General features: G+C 42.2%; 1 protein-coding gene across 5 annotated transcripts; it reads right to left on the reverse strand.

The window, feature by feature from the left end:
• Window positions 1-630: 630 nt before the first annotated feature.
• LOC139657109 (TOM1-like protein 2) lies at window positions 631-24,060 on the reverse strand. Of its 5 annotated transcripts, XM_071534823.1 has the most exons (15): window positions 23,975-24,060; window positions 17,470-17,554; window positions 15,351-15,429; window positions 14,570-14,719; window positions 13,583-13,717; window positions 13,336-13,494; window positions 12,933-13,049; window positions 11,475-11,608; window positions 10,784-10,826; window positions 9,494-9,665; window positions 8,720-8,834; window positions 7,793-7,868; window positions 4,220-4,279; window positions 3,605-3,641; window positions 631-3,437 (listed from the first exon to the last, which is right to left on the reverse strand). In XM_071534823.1, exons 1-15 carry the CDS (start codon window positions 24,024-24,026, stop codon window positions 3,292-3,294), a joined length of 1,560 nt encoding a protein of 519 aa, XP_071390924.1. In that variant the 5' UTR covers window positions 24,027-24,060; the 3' UTR covers window positions 631-3,291. The 5 variants fall into 5 exon arrangements, with proteins under 5 accessions (XP_071390924.1, XP_071390925.1, XP_071390928.1 ...); XM_071534824.1 differs by lacking the exon at window positions 4,220-4,279; XM_071534825.1 differs by lacking the exons at window positions 631-3,437; window positions 3,605-3,641; window positions 4,220-4,279 and adding exons at window positions 5,138-5,700; window positions 6,701-6,775.
• Between the last annotated feature and the right edge of the window lie 946 nt (window positions 24,061-25,006).

Genomic DNA, 25,006 nt, shown 5'->3' on the forward strand with positions numbered 1-25,006 from the left:
TAAATGTTTAATTTGAATCAGTAAGTTATGGTAAACAAAATGTCTCATTATTTATCTAGGCCCATATCATAGAATGGTCAGTGCAGATGCAAACTTCTCACAAAATTCAACATCATCTACATTTAAATTATGCAGCTTGAACTTGTAAGACGTGAACACACCAAAACATGAACACAAAGGGGAGCCCCACAAAGGCGTGGTGGGGAAATAGGTCAGTGACCGAGAGTAGCACAGCAAAGTGGTTTTCAGTACCAGTGGAGTAATGTAAAAGCCTGTCAGCAAGAGTACTATTGTTGGTGATGTGCGTGCTTGTAAAGGTGCATATCTTGCTCACTGGATTTTGGAAACCTGCCAGCGATGCTCAACAGGCAGCAAAACATACTTCTGTAAAAAACTGTCTGGGCACTGGGGTTGTTTACATTCTATGCACCGAAGTTGCTGATAGTTATCGAGAGCAGACTGGACATTTACATGAAGCACCGTACGGGAGGGGGCGAGAGGCACATGCGACACAATAGCCACTACAGTGCAAGATCCAGGCAGGGTTGCATCAGCATGTGTATGGGGAAGCAGGAGTTTGACACAACCCTTGACTATAAAATAACCACAGACAATTGTGAGGTAGAGGTCACACATTGCTAGTGTTTTATTGGACAGTTAAAATACGTGCATTAGGTCAAACAGAGATCTGAACCATAGGCGATGGCAGCAGATAGCACAGCCAAAGAGACATGGGACAGCCACCAACAGAAAACAAGGCCCTCTTCCATGTCCACAATGTTGCAAGTTTTAGCTAAACGTTCTCGCTCATCAATATCATAAGACATTCAGTAACCATTTGTAAGATAGCCAGAGTTTCGAGGAATACATGTTGCAATCAGGACTTAAGCTTCATAAAAGCAAGTAACACGGTACACTCTGTTACAAATCCAGAGATGCGTCACACACAAACACGCTGAGAATTAAGCTCCCTTTAAAAGTATCTCCTGTTACACTTTTAGTCATCACCTTTGTTCATTCTGCATGGTAAGAGCTTCTTAAAGTGGACACAATGCTTGATTGTAAGTTTGATGCTGTTATTTCAGTTACCAGGTTACCTCAGAGGTATACACTGAAACTTTTTAAACTGTAGCCATACAGCAAAACTAAAGCAAAGTTAAAGCTCATATTAATAATCATTTATTTTGTTCTACTAAAATACATTTAAAGATTTATTTATCATAAAGACAACTTACACAAATAATTTTCAATGTCACCATTGAAATTATGTTAACAAGTATAACAAATCATGAATATTTCCCTCTGGTGGAAAACCTTTACTGATAACTCAACAAGTAACTCTGATACATGATTAGGCTTTAACAAACTTGGGAAAGTCAAACAGACTGGTTCTAACTGACAAGGCTTTTGGTCTTTAAGGGACTGGCTGAGAAAAATCTTTTAAGTGCAGAGCAAAATTAGAAACAAACCAGAGTGTCAGCAAAAGAGCTGGGATGGAGACAGAACAGCTTTTGCCTTTAAGTGTGATCTTAAGCACTTGTCAGCAGCACACCAAAGACAAACTCCACTTAGAGCTACTTTGCTGCAATCAGTCAGTCACAGAAGTGGTACCCAGCAGTTCCAGCAAGGGCAGATAAATCATAACATGCCAAGAATGAAAATACATCTTTGACTGAACAAAGCAAAGTTTCATACTTTATGCTGAAGAAAGTACAAATGGTTTGTTTGGTTATGCGTCTCAGTGCATGCTCAGTCTGACCCACATAGAGGTGAATGGTTAGGGGTGCAAATACAGATGATTTTTTGACATGAACTATAAAAATACAGTCAAGGGATCAAATAATACATTAATCACTCTGCCTTCTGAATATTACTATGAGCCAATAAGTTTTTTTTAACAAATACAGAAACTAATATTCCTGTATTTTGAGGTATATACAGTACATATATATAGTATGTCAAGATCTACATATGGATACATCCTTTACAATAGAACATTATTGTATGCTATGTTTTTTTTTCCTTTCAGTCAATCATGTTCCCAGCGCTATGCCATGCGGATAATTTCAGTGCCATATTTTGTCTGTGTAATTTCTATTACTCTTTAAAGGTTTTGCAATCAGAATTTGTGAAAACGAAGTCCATCCATCCACTTCTAAAAGTGTGCTTTGTATAGTGGACAAGGGCTGGAATTTAAGAGTTAGAAAAGCTATGTGCAAATTGAAGTCAATCTACGACTATTTCCCATCCCCTATAAAAATAGTAACCATCTTGTAAACACAAAGGATAATATAAATTTTTTTGTTTTGCTTCAAAGTGCACTGACATTAATAAAGCAGGGGAAGGAAAATGTTCATGATACCTTAAATTCGGAAAATGCTTATTGTTCAAGAGGTGAATTTAAGTGATGATTGGTCATTAAAGCCTCAAGATTCTTTGGAATGGCTGTCAGCAAATTTTCAGGTGCGCAATTCGTAAGTCATTTTATTGTAGCTTTTCAGAGGAAACTGAAAAGACTGATGGGAAAGACTCCATGGTCACTTTCCTTCCCCTTAGCCACTAAAAAAACACAACAGAATGCTAACAAGTGCTTTTCAGCCATTTTGCTTTGTATTCCCTTTGATTAAAGGAAATGCTAACATATACAAGTTATCAAGATTAGCTATGATTTAGCTATTATTTTCCAAGTTAGCAAAATTATCCTGCTAACACCACTCTCTCCATACTGCCTCTGGCAAACTGAGTAATTGTTCCCATTCTACACATATCTCAATATTATAAGCATTAATAGAAATCTAAACTGGAGTAGTTGTAGAAAAAAAAAATCCATGGATTGACAATAACCACAGCGCTAGTACATAGTACAGTACAAACCATTAAAAGAATAAATGCATAAATTAGCAATTTAGCTGAATGTATTAAAACACAATATATTCCTAGTTGACTCTTTTCATATCGCCTCAATGCGTGGGCCTGCAGTGAAATTTCCCATCATTCTTTTCCACTTAGCAGTAATATACATCGACAGAGCCACAGCATATTTTCTAAACCACATCTAGCAATGTTAGGTTGTCTTCCTTTGGTGGAGCGTTACAAATGAGACGCAGGGCTGCGAGCAGATCCCTCACTAACAGATCAACACGTCGATATATAGTAATACATGACGCAGCACTGGGCAGCAAGCATGTTGGACCTCTGCATGTTAGGGCAACACTGGCAAGAGGGTGACAAGGAGGTGAGATCACTTGCTACACCACTGCTGGGCAGCAATGACGTGGCTCTGGGAAGAGTCTACAAGGCAAAGAGGGCATCTTCCGTCCGTTCAGCCTTCTTGTGGGAGCCGCTGGGGGCGCTGACTGGGGCAGCGGGGTTACCTCCAGGGGGAGATGGGAGAGAATCTGCTGCCTTCGCTCGCTCCTCCAGGAACTTGTCAAACTCTGAAAGAGACAAATCGTCTTGCCTCAGTGACATTATGTAAAGCTGAAAGTTGATCAATGTTGTGTAAATGAATCGGCGGAGGTGAGAAAATGAATAAAGCCTCCAACGCTTTAGAGCTAGTGGCACATATTCAATTGCTTATATCGATTGTGATGGGAGTCCATACCTTCGCTGGTCACCCCTTCCTCAGCGCCATCACCTTTCTATTGAGAAGAGAAAAGTGAGAAGATGATACACCCATACTGGGACAAGCATGGACTCATCACTGTGTTTCAAAAGAGTGAAATAAGTTGCAGTGTACAGTTGGTAACACAATATACTCTGTGATTCAGATAAAGCACCATACAATTCAAATGCCTATAAAGTATGCACAAACCAAAACACATCTGTACCCACACAAAGTCACTCATGTAGGAGCCGTCGACCATGCATCTACCCATATGCTTCTCACAGGTGAACACAACAGGGAGCCTTCTTTGGCCTATCAACCTCCACATGCACATCGCTTGTTTTAGCTCATCTCAGTTTAGGACTATCATTAGCGCTATGTTAGCATATCTACATCGTCGACCCCACACTTAAACTGTTATATGGCAGTCATTGGTGGAAATAGATTAGATGACGGTGAATGAGAGGTGGTGAAGTTAAGGGAAACTAAAGGTGAATCTATCCAGTTACATGAGATGGATGATGAAATGTGCTATCAAAGAAAAAACAAAAAAAAAAGAGAGGAGAGGAGAGTAAGAAGAGGAAGATATAAATCAAGGTAAAGAAGTCTCACCACGTCAGCACAGAGCCACTCCTCTATGTCATCCATGACAGAGGACTGCGATACGGGGATCTATGGAGCAAAGCCATGGACAAACCAAGGGGCAGCACCAAAGCCACACAACAGAACGACACCCCATCCAGACAACAAAAACAAAATTGAAACACAAAAAAAAAACAAGAACAGGAATCACCAAAGGCTCAGAGAGGAAGATGACAAAAAAAGAAAACAATCAAACCAAAATGAAAACAAAAACAAAAGACCTCACATTTGCGGTGCCGACACACACCTACACCCACACACACACAACTCCTTGAGTCCTTGCGTTTACAGCTTTCCCACTGCAATTTTATCACATTCAATGGATCTGCTACTCAGCTTGATACCTACTATGAGAACAGGGGTTCCCAGGTTGTGTATTGTTCTCATTAGTTCTGTAGTGCTGACATGGCTTAGCAGCTGCCGACTAATGTCACACAGCAGTGTTAATTATTCCACATCATTAGTTAATTAGCAAATCGCTTGAACATGATTAAGAGATTGATTAGAGGGAAAAAGCTGAAAGCACAGGGACCCTTGAGAGCCGGGGCAATCACACAGCATACACACACACACAGAGCACACTCACACACCACAGAGGGCACACAGAGCATGAGCAACGCTGCATGGCGTGCAGTGACTGTGATGATGGAGGCCATGTCAGAGTGGATGGGGTGCGTTGGTGTCTATGTATGCGTGTGTTGGACAGCGAGTGATCAGAGTGACTCAGGGAAGCAGCACACAGGACTGCTGGGAAAGGAATCGGAGGCCACAGAGGTCACCGTGTTCAGCATGGCTACCATTTCTGAAATGCCACTCTAGTTCTCTTCTGTAGTCATGTGATTTTTTAAGTACCAGAGTCATGCGTGCAGAGACAAATGTGTGCCTGATGACTTTCAGTATTCATGAGCTGTCCTTGACCACATCCCCAATTATGATTCAAATGCAGAAATGGCTTTAGAATAATGCAATTCTAAGCAATATTATTATGTTACGGTATTTATACTGACAATTTTTAAGGTTTACCTAGTATTGGTATTGAGATTTATGTGTAGCATTGTATGTCATTGAAAAAGAGTTTTTCCATGGACAAGAAAATGTAAGTTGTTCCATGGAGAGTAACAAAGCCTACTTGGGGAAATTGGAAAAGTTAGTTCCACGCTTCGTGCTTTCAGGAGCAGAGCACAAAGTTCATGCTCAGTACTTAAAAGTCATCTCCTGTCACTGCCTCTGTGATGACTCAAAGTCCACAGTCGACGTCGACCTGATATCAAAGTATAATACAGAGACCAAAACCCCCTTCCTGAGGCTCTGTGATATACTATACAAACACTGGTGGGGTTTCCTCATGAGATCACAGTTAATGCAGTGAAGGAGCGTATCAAAAGATAGGCCAAGGCAGTCAGGGGCACCGGATTTTCAAAGCAAAGTCATTCAGAGGAAAAAACAAGAGGCTGCGTGAATGGGGGAGAAAATGCAGTAAAAGAGTGTGCAGTTAAGAATTCTATCCCACTCATTACTCACAACAGTTACATTGATAATTTCAATTCAGCGTGCTGCTTTATGTTCAAATGTTTACAATCATAACAGCAACTTTATTGTCACACTGTTAAGAGTATTACAAGTGTTGGTTCATTTGTTAGTTGGTTAATTACATCGTTTTTGTTAGAATGGGATATCTGAGCTAGTAGTTAAACATATCTAGTATATTATCTAAGATCCACATTTTTCTACAGACCGTTAGCTTGGAGATGACGAGGACAAATGGCAAATACTCACCGCTACACAGAAGTGTCAAACCAGCATCCATTCACAAAAACAAAATCTGTGTGGATGACATGTTTCCAGTACTTAAATTGTTGTTGCACTGTTGTTATGAACACTATTTATGATTGTTGGTTTGGACCTTGCTGTGCAGCAGAAGTATCTGCACCCCTCCGTTGTTTTAGTGTGCGACTGTTAAAGAGTTGTGTCTGGCTGATATGGAAGCCCACACTCGCTCCTGGGGACCAGGCCGGCTCGTCATTCCATCCATGGATGGTAGGATGGAGGAGGAGGGGAGAGGTGGATGCAGGAATGAAGAAGGAAACCAGCAGTACAGGGGACAGTGTTAAGCACCCATGTCTGACACAGATGCGGGCATTTAGTATACTGAGGATAGACTTGCATGAAGTCTATCCTTAGCCCAGTCACACCACCATGGCTCATTGGCATTAGGTTCAACAGAGCTGAAGATTACAGTTGGATATGTTTTCCTCCTAGAAAGAAACACTGTCCCTTCTACTGTTGGTGCTGGGCTGGTTTGAGCATTTCAGTATAAAGGGGTGGGATGGGGCTGAAAATGAGGGGGCAGTCGATGAGGATTATGGATGACGCCGGAGGGGGGGGTGAGAGCAGGGGTGATGGTGGACGCGGGGGAGGGGTAGGAGGACACACTGAGGATGGAGTCCTCACCATTCCTTGGGTAATAAGCCAGCTGTCTATGGGCAGCTCCTGATCTGCTGGGTTATCATCCCCTTTTACCCTCAGCTGAATCAACAACAGAACAACACCTTACACAAGAGAAGAAAGGTAGCAGGCCCCCACCACACCATAGCACACAGTGCAGAGAGAGAGACAGAGGAGAAGTCAAATATGCAAGAGAAGATTGTCATTTAAAAAGGGGAAAAAAGAGGGGAGAAAGAAAGAGGGAGGTGAGGGTGCATTCCATAAAGATGAGAGAATGAGGAAAAGAAGAGGGAAAAAAAAGAGACTTTGAACCCCTCAGGTAACAAGTGCAAAAGGCACAGGGAATCTAAGGTAACTGGCACAAGGGATGGTGTGTGCAATCAACGTGGCATGTGTGCGCTTGTGCATATGCGTGTGTGTGTGCGTGTGTGTGTGTGTGTGTGTGTGTGTATGTTTGTGTAGTGGGGGTGGTTCAGATTTCAGAATCATCTGTGTACCTTGTGATAACCATGCAAATGTATTGGAACGTGTGCTGAGGCAGACAGAAATGGCTAAGACCGACAAATCCTGAAACTAGCATGTGCCTTTCTTTGTTTAATTCTCTGTGCAAACTAACTGACTGGTGTTTGAGTTTGAATCAACAGAAATTGGATTAAAAAGACTTGACATCCAGCATGCAAAATGAGAAACTGAATGCATGTTTCTTAATGGCTGATAGAACTGGTGAGACAAAATGTCTGCCTATTTGAATACAAATGCAAAGAAGTGACGATAATTTGAATTGAGAATCTGTTTTCCATACTCATTTTGAGTACTTATACTATAGCCATGCTTACTGTGTGTGCAGTTGCCACAATGTAATATAATTATTATAACCATTTAGAGCTAGCAATAGTCACTATACAATCCTATACCTTTGTGTTTAGCCCAACCATTGCGGACCATCACATGCAGGGAGTGACCAAGGACTGAGAACAGACTGGCGCGGGAAGGCCTTGTCAGACTTGTAAATAACACAGCACCCACACTCCATGTCTGGTGAAAGGAGGGACATAGGTGTATAAAACTACATCCCGCTGCATGCTTCGGTGTACTCACCCCTCCTGTGTTCTGTTGTCTGACATCCAAAGCCGAGGCCAGGCCGCCCAGAGCCTGAGGGTCCTCATACTTTACACTGTGCACACACACATAAACAGCATAGTTAAGATATAGCCTCTACATTGGGAGCTCAACATCTAAGTAAACCAAGCTGAACAGAAATAATAAAAACAACAAAAATAAATAATATTAAAAGGAAAAAATTCACCCTTCACCATTCAACACTTTAATAGTTAAAAAAAAAAACTATTGGCGATGGGCCTTGCAATCCTGGGCCCAGTGTGTTGTTTGGTGGTGTATTTTTCTTATTCCCGCAGATAACTGGCCAAACATAGACAAAGTGACTTTATGTGAAAATATTTTCAGAGCTGCTACAATGGAGTTTGATAGCAGAAACCTTTTCAACTATCTACAATATCAACGGTAAATGTCAGTTTTGGTGTCAGTCCCTCAGAATCAAAAAGCAAAGAATTCTCTCTAGACTCACTATTTTGCACTGACATTCAACAATCATACAGGGAGAAATCCATCATAAACGTAGCAGAGATACCAATTGCTCCATAGACAGTAGCCTCAATAGATCAGAATGCAATGCAGCCATAAGACATGTTGCGTTTTGAATAAGACGTGCGACTAACCTTTTCTTAACTGGAAAAACTCACGCTTTGTTGCTTTTGCTATGCTACCACTATCGCCATTGTTATTGCTCTCCCCAACTACACATATAAGCCACAGCTGAATGCAACAAGTTCACGCCACAGAAAATAGGTTCAGTTGTAAACAGTTGTATCACATTTCTACTCTTATGCCATGTGGATTTAAATAGCTATTTAAAAAACAGGACAAATTATGTCCTGTATAATGATGTCAGAAGATTGCAGGATGCTCCACAATCAAAGTGGCGGACAGAGAGAAATCTAGACCTACTTTTTACGCTGGTCAGCCAGAGAACTGGTCCTGGTCTGAGCGAACATGTCAAAGTCATCCTGGTTTTGGCCTGACAGAGAGGACAGGGTGCCGCTCACACTGTCTGAACCCACATCTGGAGAGGGACACAGAGAGGGAGGAGGGGAGAAAGAAGGGAAGAGTGAGGCAGAAGGAAAAAGGAGATCAAGAATTGAAGGATTGTGGCAAAAAGAAGAAAAGTTAAATAGGAGGACGACAAAAGAAGAGGCAGGAAAAGGGAAAAAGGTAGTTCTATAGTCACCAATGGAGTCTTCATATATTTACAGATCACCCCGATGGGTCATCATGTGAGATGCAGTCATCCTTCACAGCGCTCTTTTACATCACTATGCCACTCTGTACTTCGCCATAAGAGCAGCAATATATCTAAGCCTTAGCCACAGAACTACAGAGTGCAGAGACTTCCTAGAGGCCAACAGGGGAGCTACCAGTGGTAGGGGAGAGTCTTTAACAGTGAGTTATGGAGCTGGGCTTATTTCCCATTAGTAGCCAGATTATGAGCCATTTTTACACTCTGCTGCCTCTCCAGTGCCAGGTCTGCAGAGACTGGGTGGAGTTACTGCTCTGGTAAGAGCATGTGTGTGTGTGTATAGTAGGTGGAGGTTTGAAGCAAGACATATATGGGATACAGCACATTTTTTGTGTACAGTATGTGTGTGTATGCAGTACATATCAGAAATCATGTCCATACTGAAAAACAGACTTCATATCATTATATTCCTATTCCATCCCTACCAAGGCCAGCGAGTGTGGAGGATAGCGATGCTGGGGTGGGGTTGCGGGCCGGGGAGGCGGTGGCCGCAGCAGTGGATTGGGGCGGGGGGCTGGAGGCGACCCTGGGAGTGACCACAGCTGGGGAGCCGGGGCCCAGGTCTATCAGGTTGTCCTCTGTGGCTTCATTCAACATCTGGGAGCCAAAACAGAGAAGGAGAGAGATGGCTGTTAACAATTATGAATGGATATGAACAATTAAGTATGAAGCAACGTCAATCTGCAGCGTTGCTGATCTTCTAACTTGGCTCTTTTGCTACATTGTAAGAGAGGAATCTAACAGGAATCAACCCAAGCAAATTGAGCTGAGTGAAGCTATGGAATATTCTGTAGGTGTACAAATTCTACTGTCTACAGACTCTACAGGAGTGACTATTTTCACAATTAAGAGACAAGACTTTAGGTCAGCACTTGGGGGGTTGGAGGCTATGCACAGGAACAATACTGGGGGTTGAATAGGAACAAGACTGCACAGGGTTTGAGATGTTTAGGTAGCAATAAGAAACTGAAGTGGACACAAGTGTCTGAGAGAGAAAGCTAGAGGGAGGGGAGGAAAGGGCATGTCTAGTGGTTACAATGTTGACACAGGTCATATGGGCCTAAATATTCGCTCCATATAACAGACGTGTCAACATTAATCACTCATCCCAGCACTGGCTTGGATAGAACGCGGCACTGCTGTCATACTTGCCTCTGTCAGCTGGCCACAACACAAACAGAAAGAGCACACAGAAATATCAACAGAACGCAGACACAAACACTATGTGGGATGTTAGTTAGGGATACCCCAATCCATTGGCAACTGACTGGTATTGGCAAGTGTTTACTCTAAATAGCAGACTGGGGATTGGTCTGCTCTGATGCTCCAGTTTCATAAAGCTGAAATGTGAGCCATTTGCATTAGGTGTTAATGTTGGACTGGATTTAATTTGCTACTAGTTAAAAATAAACAGAAATTCCCCCACCTATCAGAGGAGGATTTCATTATTCACATACTAGCATACTATAATAAGCATCCGAATTAACATACTGCTGTGCTGATTGATTTTTCTATTTAAAACATCACTCACAGCATCCTTAATGTTAGTGAAATTGCCACAGGCAATGTGAATATAGACTTATTAAAATGCAAGGAAGATTTGAAATTTTCTGAAAGCATGCTAAAAGCAAATAGAAAACAAGGTATCCTAAGAGAGATGTTTGGATGTTTGATTTCTGCACTTTGCAAGCAAAGTTCCTGTTGACTGTACTCACCCCGTTGTTCTGCGCAGCTCTACCCGACCTGTACCGCTCGTACCTGTGAGCAGCATAAAATCCTTTGAATGTTTTTAGCACATGCTTTGCTAGCATCAAACAGTTACACATCTTTCATCTACAGAAACCTCATGAAAGAGACACTTTGCCAGTTTGAGGCTATAAAATGTTTAAAAGGAATTCCTACACAGCGTTCCAAAAGACTGAGATCTCTAACTTTGTGATAGTTAGGCTCGCTTCAAAATGTGCTCTATGTGCCAAATCTATGTCAATGAGCAGACATGTTTCCTCAGGAAATTTGATTTTTGTAGATAGCTATTAGATGTCAGGTAAAATCTTATCTAAAGGCATATCTTTAGGCTCATGGATTTTGTTTAACCAGCATATGCTGAGATACACTTGGGCAAAGCAACAAAATTCAAAGGCACACCAAATTATTAATGGGTTGAACATATCAGACAAAGTCTTGATCTTACTTTTGGGAAAGCAAATACGCCAAGCTCAGCTGTTGGACATAGCCCAAATTGTATGAACTTGAAAGAGGAAGTTTGATTACAAGATCACTCAACAGAATTCTAGTGATGTAAACTCAATTATTCAGTGTGACGTGGATTTTCCTGACATTCAAGGCTACTTCAAGGCAAAACCAGCAAGCGCTGCCAAGCCCTTGTTGAGAATTGTGCCATCGTACCTCTCGTATCGGAGGAAAATGTTGTTGAGGTCGTCATTGACATGTAGCAGCTCCTCGGTCACCTCCTCGTTGGAGACACGTGAGATCAGCTCAACCACTCTCTGCTGCATGGCCCTGCATGTCCTGTTCAGCTCCTACACACACACACACACACACACAAATACAAATAGGTAGAAGCAATGTCAAAGGGGGCATTCTATCAGTCGGTAGGTGAGAGAAGCGTATGGGAGAGGCAGTTGCTGTATAAATGTATAATATCAAATACCCTCCCCTTTAGTGCGCAATGTTGCAGAGAAATCCAAACATATGAATTTGATCTAAAACTTCTAAAAACTAAATGAAAACTGAGTACTAAAAACTCTACCTGTGCTCACGGAACATTTTGTCAGGAACATATTTTTATGGCCCAATTTTAACTGAATGCTCAGCCAGCTTTGTTCAGATATGGGCGAAAAGTTGGAAATTCATTATTTATTTTACACAACAGAAACAGATCTTTATTAGCCCTGGGTTGGAGGTTCAAAGGTAAGCAAGGCAGAAAGATTTGTTCAATCATGTATCAAATTCTGTTAACGCTGTATGTGTAGTGCCTGGAAAAAGAAAAAAGAAATTGCATGAGGTACCACATCACCACTCCGACTGGCATGGACGCCCCAGCACCCAGCACAAGGCTGAACTACAGCTGACACAAATACCACAGTGGATTTGGCCCGAGGAGCTTAAACTCTGCGTGAGTTTCTGTACCACTGCTTACCAGCCAATTCTAAGAATTTTACCACAGCCAGCTGTCTCTTGATAAGTTGTAGGGCGAGTTGTGCATTTCTTCTGATAACTAGAGACACTACTCCCCCTTGTGGTCGCAAAGAATTACAACACTTTACAGTTGAGAAATGCCATGTCAGAGAGCTGGATGAACTCCTTGTACAGTATTTAGGAAGTGTTAAGAGTTATACTGCCATTTTTAAAAATGTTTACTAAATGCCATTGATGCAGCCATTAAAGACCACTTAGTAATAGTTGAGTAATAGAGCGCATTTCCAGTGTGTGATCAAATTGGAACAGGTTTTCTTGGCATGAAAGAATTGGGCTAAGCAGTAAGAGAAATCTGGGCCTGTATTCACAAAGCTTTTAGAGTAGTAGTGTTGATTTCAGTCCTGTTATTTCCCACCTGAGCCCAAAAAATTGATCCAAAACTGCTTGATCCAAATCTTACTGATTTCTTACTTACTACTTACTGATTCCACCTCTGATGTGGATTTGCTTTGCTTTGATTTATTTCATGACTTTAAAACCACATTAGACATAAATGAAATTATGTCAGAGACTATAAAGTCAGACTTATTTCCACTGTTGTCCCCATGATGTAAAGATGCAAGTCATGTTACGGCTGATGTGTGACATTGCAGGTGCTTGGTGAACATGGGTCTCATTGTGTATTAGTGTGCATGTGCATCTAACCTGAAGCAGTTCTAGGTCAGAGGCGTCTTCCTGGCCGGGGACCATCTCCGTTAGCATCTCCGACATGACTTTGGTGTTTCCTCTCACAATGTCCAGCTCGCTGCGCAGCCGGGCGATCTAGACACACACACGTTCAAGGGTCATGTAGATATATCCGGGGATTATTCAGTGTCAGCGGTGCAGCAGCTGTGCTTCAAGGCAGCGGATTGAGTCATCATGACATCTGATGAAGATCTTGTAATCTGCTTTAGCTGCTGCACTTCACTAGTTTACTCGTGGACTTGGATACATCTGCTTTACTGACCAACTCTCATTATGGCTGCAAATTTTGAAGGTTTCATTCCTTGTTGGTCCAGTGTGAAGGTCATATCAGGGGTCATTGGTCACAGTCCACGTCGCTCACCTGTTCAGGGGTTGCTGTGATGGGGCCTGGTACATCGGGGATGTGGGGGATCTGTGTGATGGAGACGGGGGCCGGGGCGGCTGCAGGTTTAGGAGGCCCAGCAGCAGGGGAGGCTGGGGCTTTGTACTTCAGCACGGCTGGGTCCACCTCTGGTATACCCTGTGAGAAAAAAAATTACCATAATAAGCTGTTTCCATGTGTGGGTGTGAGTGTGTATTTGTGTGTTTATATGTGCATTTCTCCTCACCCTCTGTGGTGTGTGGATGGGAGACAGCGCATCCAGGTCTGCCATTGGGAATTCAATGCCTTTCCTCTTCAGTTCCTCATAAATATGGACCACCCCAGTCAGGTCAGGGCTACTCCTGAAGGCATCCGCCCAGGCCTGCCACAACACACACACACACACAGTGTACCAAAACAAACATTAAACACTTACAGGCAAACGGGCAAAAGGATTTCAGCATGGTATCCTCAAAAAAAATCTAAAAATGAAAATAAATGAAAATCTTTGAATAATAAAGAATCCAAGTGCCATTTTACGTCACCATATCAACACCAAGAGCTTGTTGTTTCTTGCCTTGAACTCAATGGCATCCAAGTGTGAAAATCCTTATCAAAAAAAGGTTAAGTAGTGCTTACATCCTTCAACACAACTACTCTCTTCCAGTGTAATAGACCGAGCAGGACAGAAAGGCCTCGTCTAAAACAGGAGTGTCCCAGGGGTCTCCAAAGCCTTCAACAAATCCCTATAAATAATTAGAGGACAATGGGAAGAGAGACGGAGAACACCACCTGTTGGCCGAGGTGCCCTCAGGTAACCTGATAACACCAGAGGCTGCAGTCTGCAGCACTACACCTGGGATGTGGAGCATACGCCGCCCAACTGGCTTCCAACAATACATGGGGCTGCAGACTGCTGTTGACCTACTTGATGCCATTTATAGAGATGACTGTATGTTACAGTTACACTGACATTGCATGGTAGTTACAGCTCAGCCGAATAACTGTCATCCAACAATATGATTCCATGATGTCATGTAGCACACAATCTTGCAATGGTGTGTCAGTGTTTTATGCTACGCCCTTTAACGCTTATTCGTGAATTGAACCCTAGGGAATAGTCAATGAGAATGAAAACTCAGCTGCAAGATTTATATCAGCACAAGAAAGAACCTTGACTGATATACTACAATATAACAACTAAAGACGGCACTAATTCAAAAAGCCCCACTACCTGTATGAGGGCCAGCACTTTGTCTTGTACAATGGTTGGAGGATTGGTTTTGGGGGAGATGATTTTGACCAGAACGCCATCGATGAAATCTCTGTTGGCCACCTGGACATGAAACCTGTGACCGCAGTTCTTCACACACGTCTCTAATACCTGCAGAGCGGGAGATGGAGAGGAGAAAGAGGGAGAGAAGCCTGATAAATAGAAAGACAGGGGAGAAGAAAAGTTTTGTGGTGTGATAACTAGGCTGCTGAGAGAAACTTTGCTCTCTGATATTCACAAAAGATCTCAGTGATGGTGCTTTGATCCCACTCTGAAAGGGCAAAGGGGCTTTTAACTAGCAGAGCTATCAAAGACACTGGATGGGTGTAAACACAGCTCAAAGAGTATGGCGCCTATAAACAAAATAAAAGATGAGGAATATAGGACAGATAAAAACAGCCCCGACGTTGGCCTGGGGAAGAGCCAAGGTGGAATGAAACGACCAGCAACACAAGATCTGGAGAGCGTGGGAAGTGTTCAGCAGGGCGCAACCCTCTAAGGTGGCCTACACATTGCCTCATCATAAATATGTCACTCTTGGTTGTTTGAAGTCGGATTTTAAAAAAAGCAACAACAGGTTAGACAAGGCTTCCTGAGAGTAAAGAAGACACTGGTTCCTCACTAAATGTTCCTAAGTTGGAAGTTAGCTTTACTGTGACACAATCCCTACTGATGTATGACTGGTGAATTTGATGCCAGGTTACAGTGACGAAAAATCCAGCTAAAAATAAAAACTTTTTACCGTTAGCGCCAGCATCACCTCTCTGTAGTTCTTGTTGCCACTCAGTCTCTTCTTCAGTGCCCGCACAGCGTCTTTTGGCCTGGAGGGACACAGCAGAAAAGTCACAGCTGGATAAACCACCCCAGCTGAGTGTATGCATGACATCTTTGACTTTGTTGGAATAAATTATTTCCTATGTCACAATAACAGATGCCAGTCAGTCTGTCAGTGTAACTGTTTGACTAAGAGGGAGACAGCCATACAGTCGTACAGTCAGTCAGACCATCTGTTTCTCCCTTTCTTTCTGCGTGCCTATCTGTCTCTCCCAAGGCAAGATCAAAGGTATTCATGTATAAAGAGTTCAGGTTGGCTCTCTCTCCCTCCCACTGCCCGTCTCTCCACTGCAGATGATATGTAATAAGCTTTTATGAACTCCTTCATGAGCTACATTTTTAAGTGAGAGAGCTGAGTTTGAGAGTAAGAGAGTGTGCAATAGAACACAGAGAGGATACATCACTTTCTGAGACAGCACTGTGTGTGTGTGTGTGTGTGTGTGTGTGTGTGCGTGCTCACTGCTGCTAAAGTATTAGGCCTATATTGTCACAGACCATCTCACATATGCACCATTGACATCAGTTAGCCACGTGGAAGCAGCAGACAGCAATTAAAGGTCCAGTGAAATGAGAATCACATTTCCCAGTCACATGGCATTGTTTAACAAAGGGCATGTTAATGTAAATGCACCCAAAATATTTTAACGTCAGTGTCATGGAAATTGACAATGACCATTAAGAAACTTTCTCTCTGGTTGTCAACAGAATCAAAACGCATTAGATAGACAATCTACTTGCCAGTATAAATGACATCAAATATACCCAGATTTTACTGAAGGCTCTGATTGGCTGACAGTATGCATAGCTAATGAGGTGCCCTGTAGTCTGTCAAAAAGTTTCCAGATGGGCCAGTTCTTGCCGAACTAGCCCAAATCACCATGCCTTCATTATGTACAGTGTCGCTGTGTGCCGAAGTTCTAATACTGAATATCTGTTCCCCAAAGATGAAAACATTTGTATGCAGTAGATGGCACAAATAGATGAAAGGATTAGGCTCTCATTCCTCGCATTACAAAATCTACAACAAGCTTATCCTGACCAAACTGAAATCACTGCACTGTATCTTTAAGGTTATGTAGAGTATGAGGGTACAAAGTGAAAAAAACAAAATATCATCTTGAAATGCTTGATGAAGCAAAGCTTTGCTTGGTCTTCAGGATTTTCAGCGGTCATCTCATGTTGTCACGCTCATAAAATGAATATACATTTCTGTACTGATTCATTAATTAGGCTAATTAATTGAAAATTCATATAAAATTCAGACAATTAGGTGATTCTTTGACTTTTTAGTGAAACAGTGCCGTAGTACGAGTTATTAAGAAAACTTGTGTTTCAAAGAAAAATTCTGAATTGCTGCCCTCTCCCACGACTTCAAGTCTCAACACTGGAGCTAACCAGTCACTGTCCAACTTGCTGAGCTACATGAATACAAGACACTCTAGTGTTCTGTGAAGCTGAGCTGTGTGTGTGTGTGTGTGTGTGTGTGACAGAGAGGGCCCCATGTCGCATGCCAAGACAATGAGTGCATGTGGGCACGAAGAATGTGAATGGCAAGGAGAGAGAGAGCAAAGAGCTCAGGGGAAAAGGGAAAAAAGACAAATGGTAGAAAGCCAATTTTTATATTATATAGCAAAATAAAGCAAAAAAATCCCCACCAGCTTTCCATCTCACAATTCTATGACAGCTAAAAAAAAACAAAAGGCTTTGTGTCTGGTGGTGAAACAGTAGTCGGTGTATTATTTGCTTGAGCCGCTCAGTCAGTCAGTCAGTCAAAGTGTGATGAGTCATCGAGCCCAGATTAACTCACAAGGCCTATAGATTATCAAGACTATGCAACAACAATAAAACAATCAAGTTTCCATGACAAAAACTCAGAAGACTCGCTGTTGTGGGACCAACACAGGGACCAGAACTCTTTTTGGGCTAAGCGGGCTCACTAGTCCTGTAGAAAACTAATCACATGAGTTGTTTACTTCAGCAAACTGTAACACAGCATTGATTAATTTCTAGACAGTTTGGCAACTCACCCCTCCTCTGTCTCGTTGATGATGTCGCAGATCTCCATGTTGAGGGTCCAGTCCTCGTTCTGCAGGCCCCCATCTGTGGCCCTCTCTGGAGGAAGACAAAAAGAGGTCAACCAGAATATTTAAGATACTTAGGGACATGACTCCAAAGTTCATGACACCTTTTCATTGTAGGCTCCATTGTGATCCCTAAGTGTTTCCCATAAAATATTAATGTTTGGGCGGCCCGACCAGGTAAGTTAACAGCCCGCCAAGTAAACACTTCTATTTGGATTCATTCCGGGTGCCATGATCATGGTGCATGCAGTCGGTGGTTCTCACCAATCTAGTTTTCAAACAATCAAGACTTTGCTGCCAAGTGCCAAAAGCATGTAAGTGAAGTACAATGATGACAGTAATTCATTGCACCTACAACGCAGCACATGTATCCTCCTTCAAGTCACAGACTGTCTGTGCCAACACCAACTGAATGAAGAGAGTTTGAAACATAGCCTTGATAATCACAATGAAGTATAATAGTTAGCTAATGTTGAAATGCCATTAGCTTATACTAGACAGAGAGACTTTATTGCCTGAAGAGAAAAACAAAACAAAAAAAACAGTGTTACTGGGCTCGCTAAATGAAATGTCAATAACAAGTTGTCAATAAAACATCCCCCAATGCCACTGAAGTAAACTGACAGCCTGTGGGAAACGCTGCTTAATGATTACTTTGATCTATTATCCAGTGAGGGCACTTGATGAATTTATATGGTTTGAAAAGGGAAGCCTGTAGGCCTAATGAACAGGCCAGTATTTTGTTTTTGACAGACACAAATGCTTCTGTATAGACCACACTGTTCACTCAAACTTCACTCAAAACTGTAGAGAGATACACATCACTGCCTACAGTTAAATCAGTTTCAGTTCTGTATAGAATGTACTATAGCATCATTGCTAAACGGGTCTTAACAAAAGGAAGCAAAACTGAGCTGTAGCTAGCACTGTAGTGAGGTTTTGAAGCCTCACCCAGAGTCAGTGCCCTGCCAGTTCTCTCACTATTAAGCATGACACTACATTTTTGTCAGCCTGGGCTGTCGCCTGTGCTTACAAAGTCAATGCAGACTAATTAAAGCAGCCCGTTGCTTACATAACACTGAGCGTAAAAAGTGTTGTGTAAGCAAGTCCACATGTGGTGCACTATGTTTCAGAAAACAGATGTCTCATTTTCTTTAGCCAAGTGACAAATATTCTGTGGGTAGAGACTATAAGGAAAGTGGGCCATAAATCATAAGTCATACTCTTTAATCACTCAAGTGAGTAGACTGTAAAAGGATAAAAGCTAATGTCTTGCTTGTACTCATTCTGCTTCGCAGCAAAAATAATTTCACTATGAAATGAGATTAGCCTACACTTTTAGCAGAAAATGGCAGCAAAGTCTTAAATGACAAACTGAATCTCAGGCTGGTAAAAACAACTATAGCATGGTATGCCATATAACAAAACTACTCTGACTGTTCCCTGTTGAAATTAGAAATTCAATTGAACATGTTTTGTTATTATTCCCCTTAGGAGGTGTGAGCAGCCTGGACAAGCAAGAACCATAAATAACTGGAAACTAATCTCTGGTAGAGGCCATGGACAGTTAGGGTGGAGCCTTGGGTCTGGGATCAGGCAACAGATCAGACTACTACAACTCTTTGGTTTCATCTAGCCCTCACAACATTGTAGGCTCCAAATCTCGCATAGAGTGCCAAGACACAACATTGTCCTCCACCCACTGCTGAATGACACAACTTCTAGCTCTGCTCAGACGCATCCAGCTATAGGAAACTGCTGCAAGGATAAAACAGTCAGCTGGACAGTGAATATCTCTGGGGAAAGTGAAATTGATTGTGGGTGTGATAACAGTGACCTGCTTTCCCCTTCACACTCCACCCCACCATTTAATAGCATTTTGGCTACAGCCAGGAAATAATGTGTTACAGATTGTGAGAGGCTATAGTGATGAACTGGCACAGTAGTCATCACTGTGTTCCTCAAGCTGCCTCTCCCTTCCTCCCCCGCCCCTCATCCATTATGTCTCAGAATGTTGATATCTCCCAGGATTGCAGTTATTTGAGGTGAGATTCAGAATGAAAGAAAAAGAAACATTTTCTATTGAAGTGAGCTATGACTGACACTCAATAGATTCTCATTAGATGATTTTGGAGCTTGGACAGGAAGAGCTTCTCTCCCTGCAACCCAGGGGCCCAGAGCAAGCTGTCATGCCCAGGCCAAGAGCCTCTCTCTGGGCCGTGTTGCCTTCCTTTTGGGAAGCTCAACACTGAACAGGCCTGACAGCCATGACTTATTCATGCTCTACCTCCCCTCTCTAATCAAATTGTCACAGACTGGGCAAGCACTAAGAAACGGGCAACTTTTTGGGGCAAACTTTGATTCCTATCTAAAAAAAAACCCAACAAAAACAAAACAAAACTTTATAAGGAATCATTTACACACACAGACAAAGGAATACAAGACGAATTTCAACATGAGCTGCATTTCAAGAAAACACTGTGCTGTATCTGGCTTCTCAGTGCAAGGATGTCTACAGTTTACAGAACACTACTTCGGAAGAATTAACCAGCTACTCCCTCTGGGATATCCCATGTAATCTCCTCAAGTGGATTGGCAGGTCGAGGCAGGGCAGGGTAGTGGTGGTAGAGGAGGGGAGAAGAAAAACAAAACAAAGAAAAACATGCACAAGATCTGGATCTATCCATGTGGAATAGTGAGCTAGAATGACATGCAACAAGCAACCAGAGCCTTGCTAATAAAGTTAACTGCCCACTGAGTGCATTCCTCTCTGTCCAGTCTCCCAGTCCTGGGAATTGACACCACACCAGTGCAGCCAGTCGATCACGTGAGTTATAGGGTGGCAGGCTGTACCATCCACTGCCAACAAAGCCACATATCTCTATCCCTCTCTTCGCCTGTGTCCCTGTGTTTTACTCCCTTAATACTCTCCCTTTCTCAATTCTCACGCTTGCTACATCCTTGTTTCATTACTATTCTTTTTTACTCTCACTTCTCGCCTTTTTTTTTTTAATTCTCTCGCTCTTCCCTTTCCTTCACATACCTCTGAGTCAGCCAAGGAGCAAGGGTCAGCAACAGTGGACAGTCACCAGCCAAATGCCGGTTGCCTAAAATTTGCTACAGCTGATAAGTGCGTTTACTCTACTAGGCTCTTTGGCACGGATCTAACCAGCATTCACAGGGGCTTTGGCTGGTCAAATAGTGTGAATTTTGGCATTTATCAGCTATTGTGACAGTGATCAGAGGATACTAGGGTTATATAGAAAGGTGACAGAAAAGGCAGAAGAGTCCTGTCCTATGTCCTGTTCCCATTCTAAAATTGCCTCATTATAAAAAAGGGGATCCAGGGACGAGTTGACATGATTATTGTCTTCTTTCATTAGTGTCAACATCCATTCTTCATTGGCCCATTACTAGTTCCTCAATTCAGCAGGTACTGCATTAACTATGCCACTAATGGATTGGCAGACTGCTGGGTTTCGAGAGGGCATTTGTTTAACTGGGCCTTCCTCTCTTTTATTTTATAGTCTTTCACCAGTATGCTGACTTTTAGGAAAAAGAGTTAGAGCAGTAGAACAGTCAAAGTGCCTTGAACTTCGAGCACAGGAGAAAGGTGGCCATAACACTCCATGTATATCCTGACAAAAGATGCACATCAGATAAACACATAGCCTGAGCCTCTTCATGTAAACTGGCAATACACAGACATGTGCACATGTCATTCACCACCTCCATCCCATTCTCAGTCACTTAGGAAATGAAAAAAGCTCTATTAAGTTCTTTACAATGCAGGCCTCATCAGCTGTGCTGTCTCCATCTTCTCTCTTGCTCTCTCTCATTTTGTCAGAGGTAACCTGATCTCCTGTCCCGCTGCTGTGGTGTAAGGTACCACTGCCACAGCCAAACAGACAGCTGGCTATACAACTCTGTACAGTACAGCAACTCAGCCAGAGAGATTAGACTGGAGATATAGCAATCTCACTGTGAAATGGTGAAATCCAAGATGTGCTGCATACAGCCCATTGCCTGACCTAAAGGGACCTCTGTAACATGAGTCAATGGATCCTTTGCTGGCGGTTGGTGCCTGGGGGCCATCTTGGATGACTTGGCACAGAGCAGCTGACCAGTGGGTGATGAGGAGAGCACACCCAGGCCAGACCAGCACTGAAAGGCCCTCAGACTCCCTCAGACAAAAACTTCCTTCCTCCAACAGCCATCTGTTTCCATCCAATTGCACCCAGGAGCATGACTAATATACTGCATGGCTATCGGCCTGCTCTCTCTAGAAAGTGAGAAGCAGCTTGGGTCAAAGCATGAGAAATTCTGAGAGCTACACAAGCCAAACCCTTAGTCATAAGAACATAATAACTGCAGTTTGCTTGACTGTTTCCACTGTCAATATAGAAAACATGGGGGCGCCCCGGTGGCTCACAGAGTAGAACGTGTACCATAAGGCTCAGTCCTTCACGCAGCGACCCAGGTTCAAATCCGGCCCGTGGTCCTTTGCTGCATGTCCTCCCCTCTCTCTCTCCCATACCTTCCTGTCTCTATCAAATAAAGCATAAAAATGCCAAAAATAAATCTTTAAAAAAAAAAAAGAAAATTGAAAACATGCAATCCCTGAGGCCTTTTGTAATGAGTACTATGTGCATGTATTCAACCATTCAATATTTCCCCTTAGATATGCATGTTAACATGCAACTAATCAATCCATGATTGTGTCAGTGATACACTGTGACCTTGCCTGGTGAATCCTATCCATCCCAGGCAGCAACCAATTTGAAACTCTTCTTATGATAACATCAACTTATACTGACCACAATGTGCAACATTAAATAGTTTAGTCCACATATGTTTCATTTGACAAGATGTAATCACTGGGAAGCCAACCAACCATGACTCCTTACCACAGCAAGACCAACCACACCCGCAGGGATACTCACTCACACATAGATGAAATGAACACCAGCCCCTAGCCAGACTAAACTGCTGGTGAATTTTGTTTGTGGCTGGTAAAATTATCTCATCTAGCAGCCACATTGACAGGTAACCAACCGCTATGTGGAGTTCCTATTCTAAAATTCTACTTGGCTGGTAAAATAGTTAAAGTGGATGGTAAATTAAAGGACACACCAGTCACTGTAGCTGGTGGACAAAAAACAGTTAGTTTCTTGGCCTGTTTATCACTCACATCACTAGTGAGGAACTGGGCAGAGAAAGAGTGATCCACGATATTGAAATGAATTACAGGAGCCATTAGTGTCTAAGCTACTGTAGCTGTGAGGATAGTGAGTTGAGTCAAGCCTGCCTCCTCATATACAATGTGATATAAAAATCAAACTTTCATCGACCATCATATTATCCAAAGCCTGCGGAGCACAGGTGAACACAGGTCAACATGGTGAGAAATTAATGTTGACCAACACCTGTTTTGCAGCAGCTTAGCAAAATGCTATGGTCCATAAAACAGGAAATGCTACTTAAGCTCCAACATCTTTTCTGCCTCAGGATAGTTTAGACAACTTCACAAACACTTACAAGCATTTAAAACCAAGTACAAACTGTTTACAGTAAGTAGGGTAAAGGGTAATACAGTAAAGCCAAAGAAGGAAACCATCTAAAAGAACCAAAGAAGGTTGTCTCTTGATAAATAAGTTGTCAACTTGTCACCAGATGTCAACTGTGGGTCAACAAAGCCAGGGAGAAGTACATTTTTACATCTCAACTCTAGATTAGACATGTTTACATTATCAAACAAAACAGAAAGTCTAGTCTGTGGTTTAAACATTAAGGATTTTTGTCTTCCTCTCATGATAGAAATGGATTGTTTCTGTGAACTGCAAAGCCTTGGGGACGACAGATCTGAATCAGAAGTTGCTTATCTCTGTGCAATTTTTGTAAACAAGCTGAAACTGAGGATAGATGTAACCACACCAAGGGGATGTGGTAGGCCACAAGTGCCTCTTCACCTCTGCACAGCTGATGCACCAAAAAACCGAACACAGAAATCCAGAGGTCAGAGCAACCAAGTTGACAAGGCAGTCTATTAAATTAAATTGTGCTACAATTTAGAAAATATTTGACTTAAAAGAGGGTTAAGTCCATGCAGGCCGTGGTCACTGCACTACCCAGACCGTTCCCTTTGACTCAGTTTCCTTGCAAACTGAGCATAAAAATAGATCACTGTTGTCTACATAAACACAAAGGATGATTTAGCGTAAAACTGAGGTCATCAGTAATTACAGCAAGCTAAATTAGCTGGCCAACATTAGCTGGAAGCCCATTCCAACTAGCTGACGTCTGCTGCTATGATGCTGGCTAGCTCGCTATTTCCAGTGGTGCGACGTTTGGCGCCGCATCTCCTAGTTAACACCAAATGTTGGTCCACGTTAAAACTTTGTATCGTAGATGAAGTATCACACACTTATAGATATTTTCAAGGCTAACTCACCTATACATTGGCCCACTGGAGTGCTGTACGGATTGCCCAGTAAGAACTCCATCTTGACAACAAACAATCCGCTCGGGAATGATAGAGGCTGAAGCCCAGACGCGTTACCGTCAAGTCCCGCCCTCAGAGTAATCCTATTGGAAGAAAAACCCGCAAGTTCAATATGTATGGCTGAAGCTAATGTCAGTTACTTTTAACTGTTAAAGGTATGTTCAACAAACCGGCTTCAACTTTACGTACAAATACAAGTGGTCTTCAAAATGTAATTTTGTTGTACACCATGATTGCATACAAATGCAAATCCACAACACAGATAGAATTATGAACCCAGGCATCAACACTCATATTATATAAATATACATTTTTAATGGATGTAGCCCACATTATGCTGGAAAAAAAAGAGAGATGATTAAATCAAAGAGATCAACTGTGGATTAAATCATTGTGTCGCAGCCTGTCCTCATACATCATCAATTTAATTAATATTTTTTCTGGATTATATTCTATATTGCTGCCAACATGTCCTTATCAAATATGTACTGTATTTGAGATATTATTAAAACAAGCAAGTATATTCTGTAACTTAGGAGGAAAAGGAGAACATCCTTTACACTCCACATAATAGCTGTTCTACTACTGTACTATATAAATAAAGTCTGACTACTGTTCAAAACTGTTTGTAAATTGAATCAGTTGAATGCAGCTCAGAATCAGTCAGTTGCTAGGCAACACTATACATACCCAGGTTTGAGACTTTAAGCAGAGGTAAGGTGTTTGACCTTATTAACGTTATCGATTGATACGTGTATTCTTTGATTTCCCAAACAAATTATCAGCACTGGAAAGAGAACATTATTGACTAATCAGTTTCTTTCAGTTTCTATGTTGTCGTGAAGCAGGTAAACGTAGTAAACGTTAGCTAATGTCTTGTCTGGCAAGCCATCGGTTAGCAAACTAAATATAAAGTTAGCCTAACGTTACTCCATGGTAACCTATCGTCATGCCTAACGTGTTTTATCTTGTATTATTGTT

The sequence above is a fragment of the Centroberyx affinis genome, unplaced genomic scaffold (assembly GCF_046629955.1).
Source record: "Centroberyx affinis isolate AG114_WGS23_722 - 3 ecotype Tasmania unplaced genomic scaffold, CSIRO-AGI_Caff_v1 ptg002632l_1, whole genome shotgun sequence".
Classification (NCBI taxonomy): Eukaryota; Metazoa; Chordata; class Actinopteri; order Beryciformes; family Berycidae; genus Centroberyx; species Centroberyx affinis.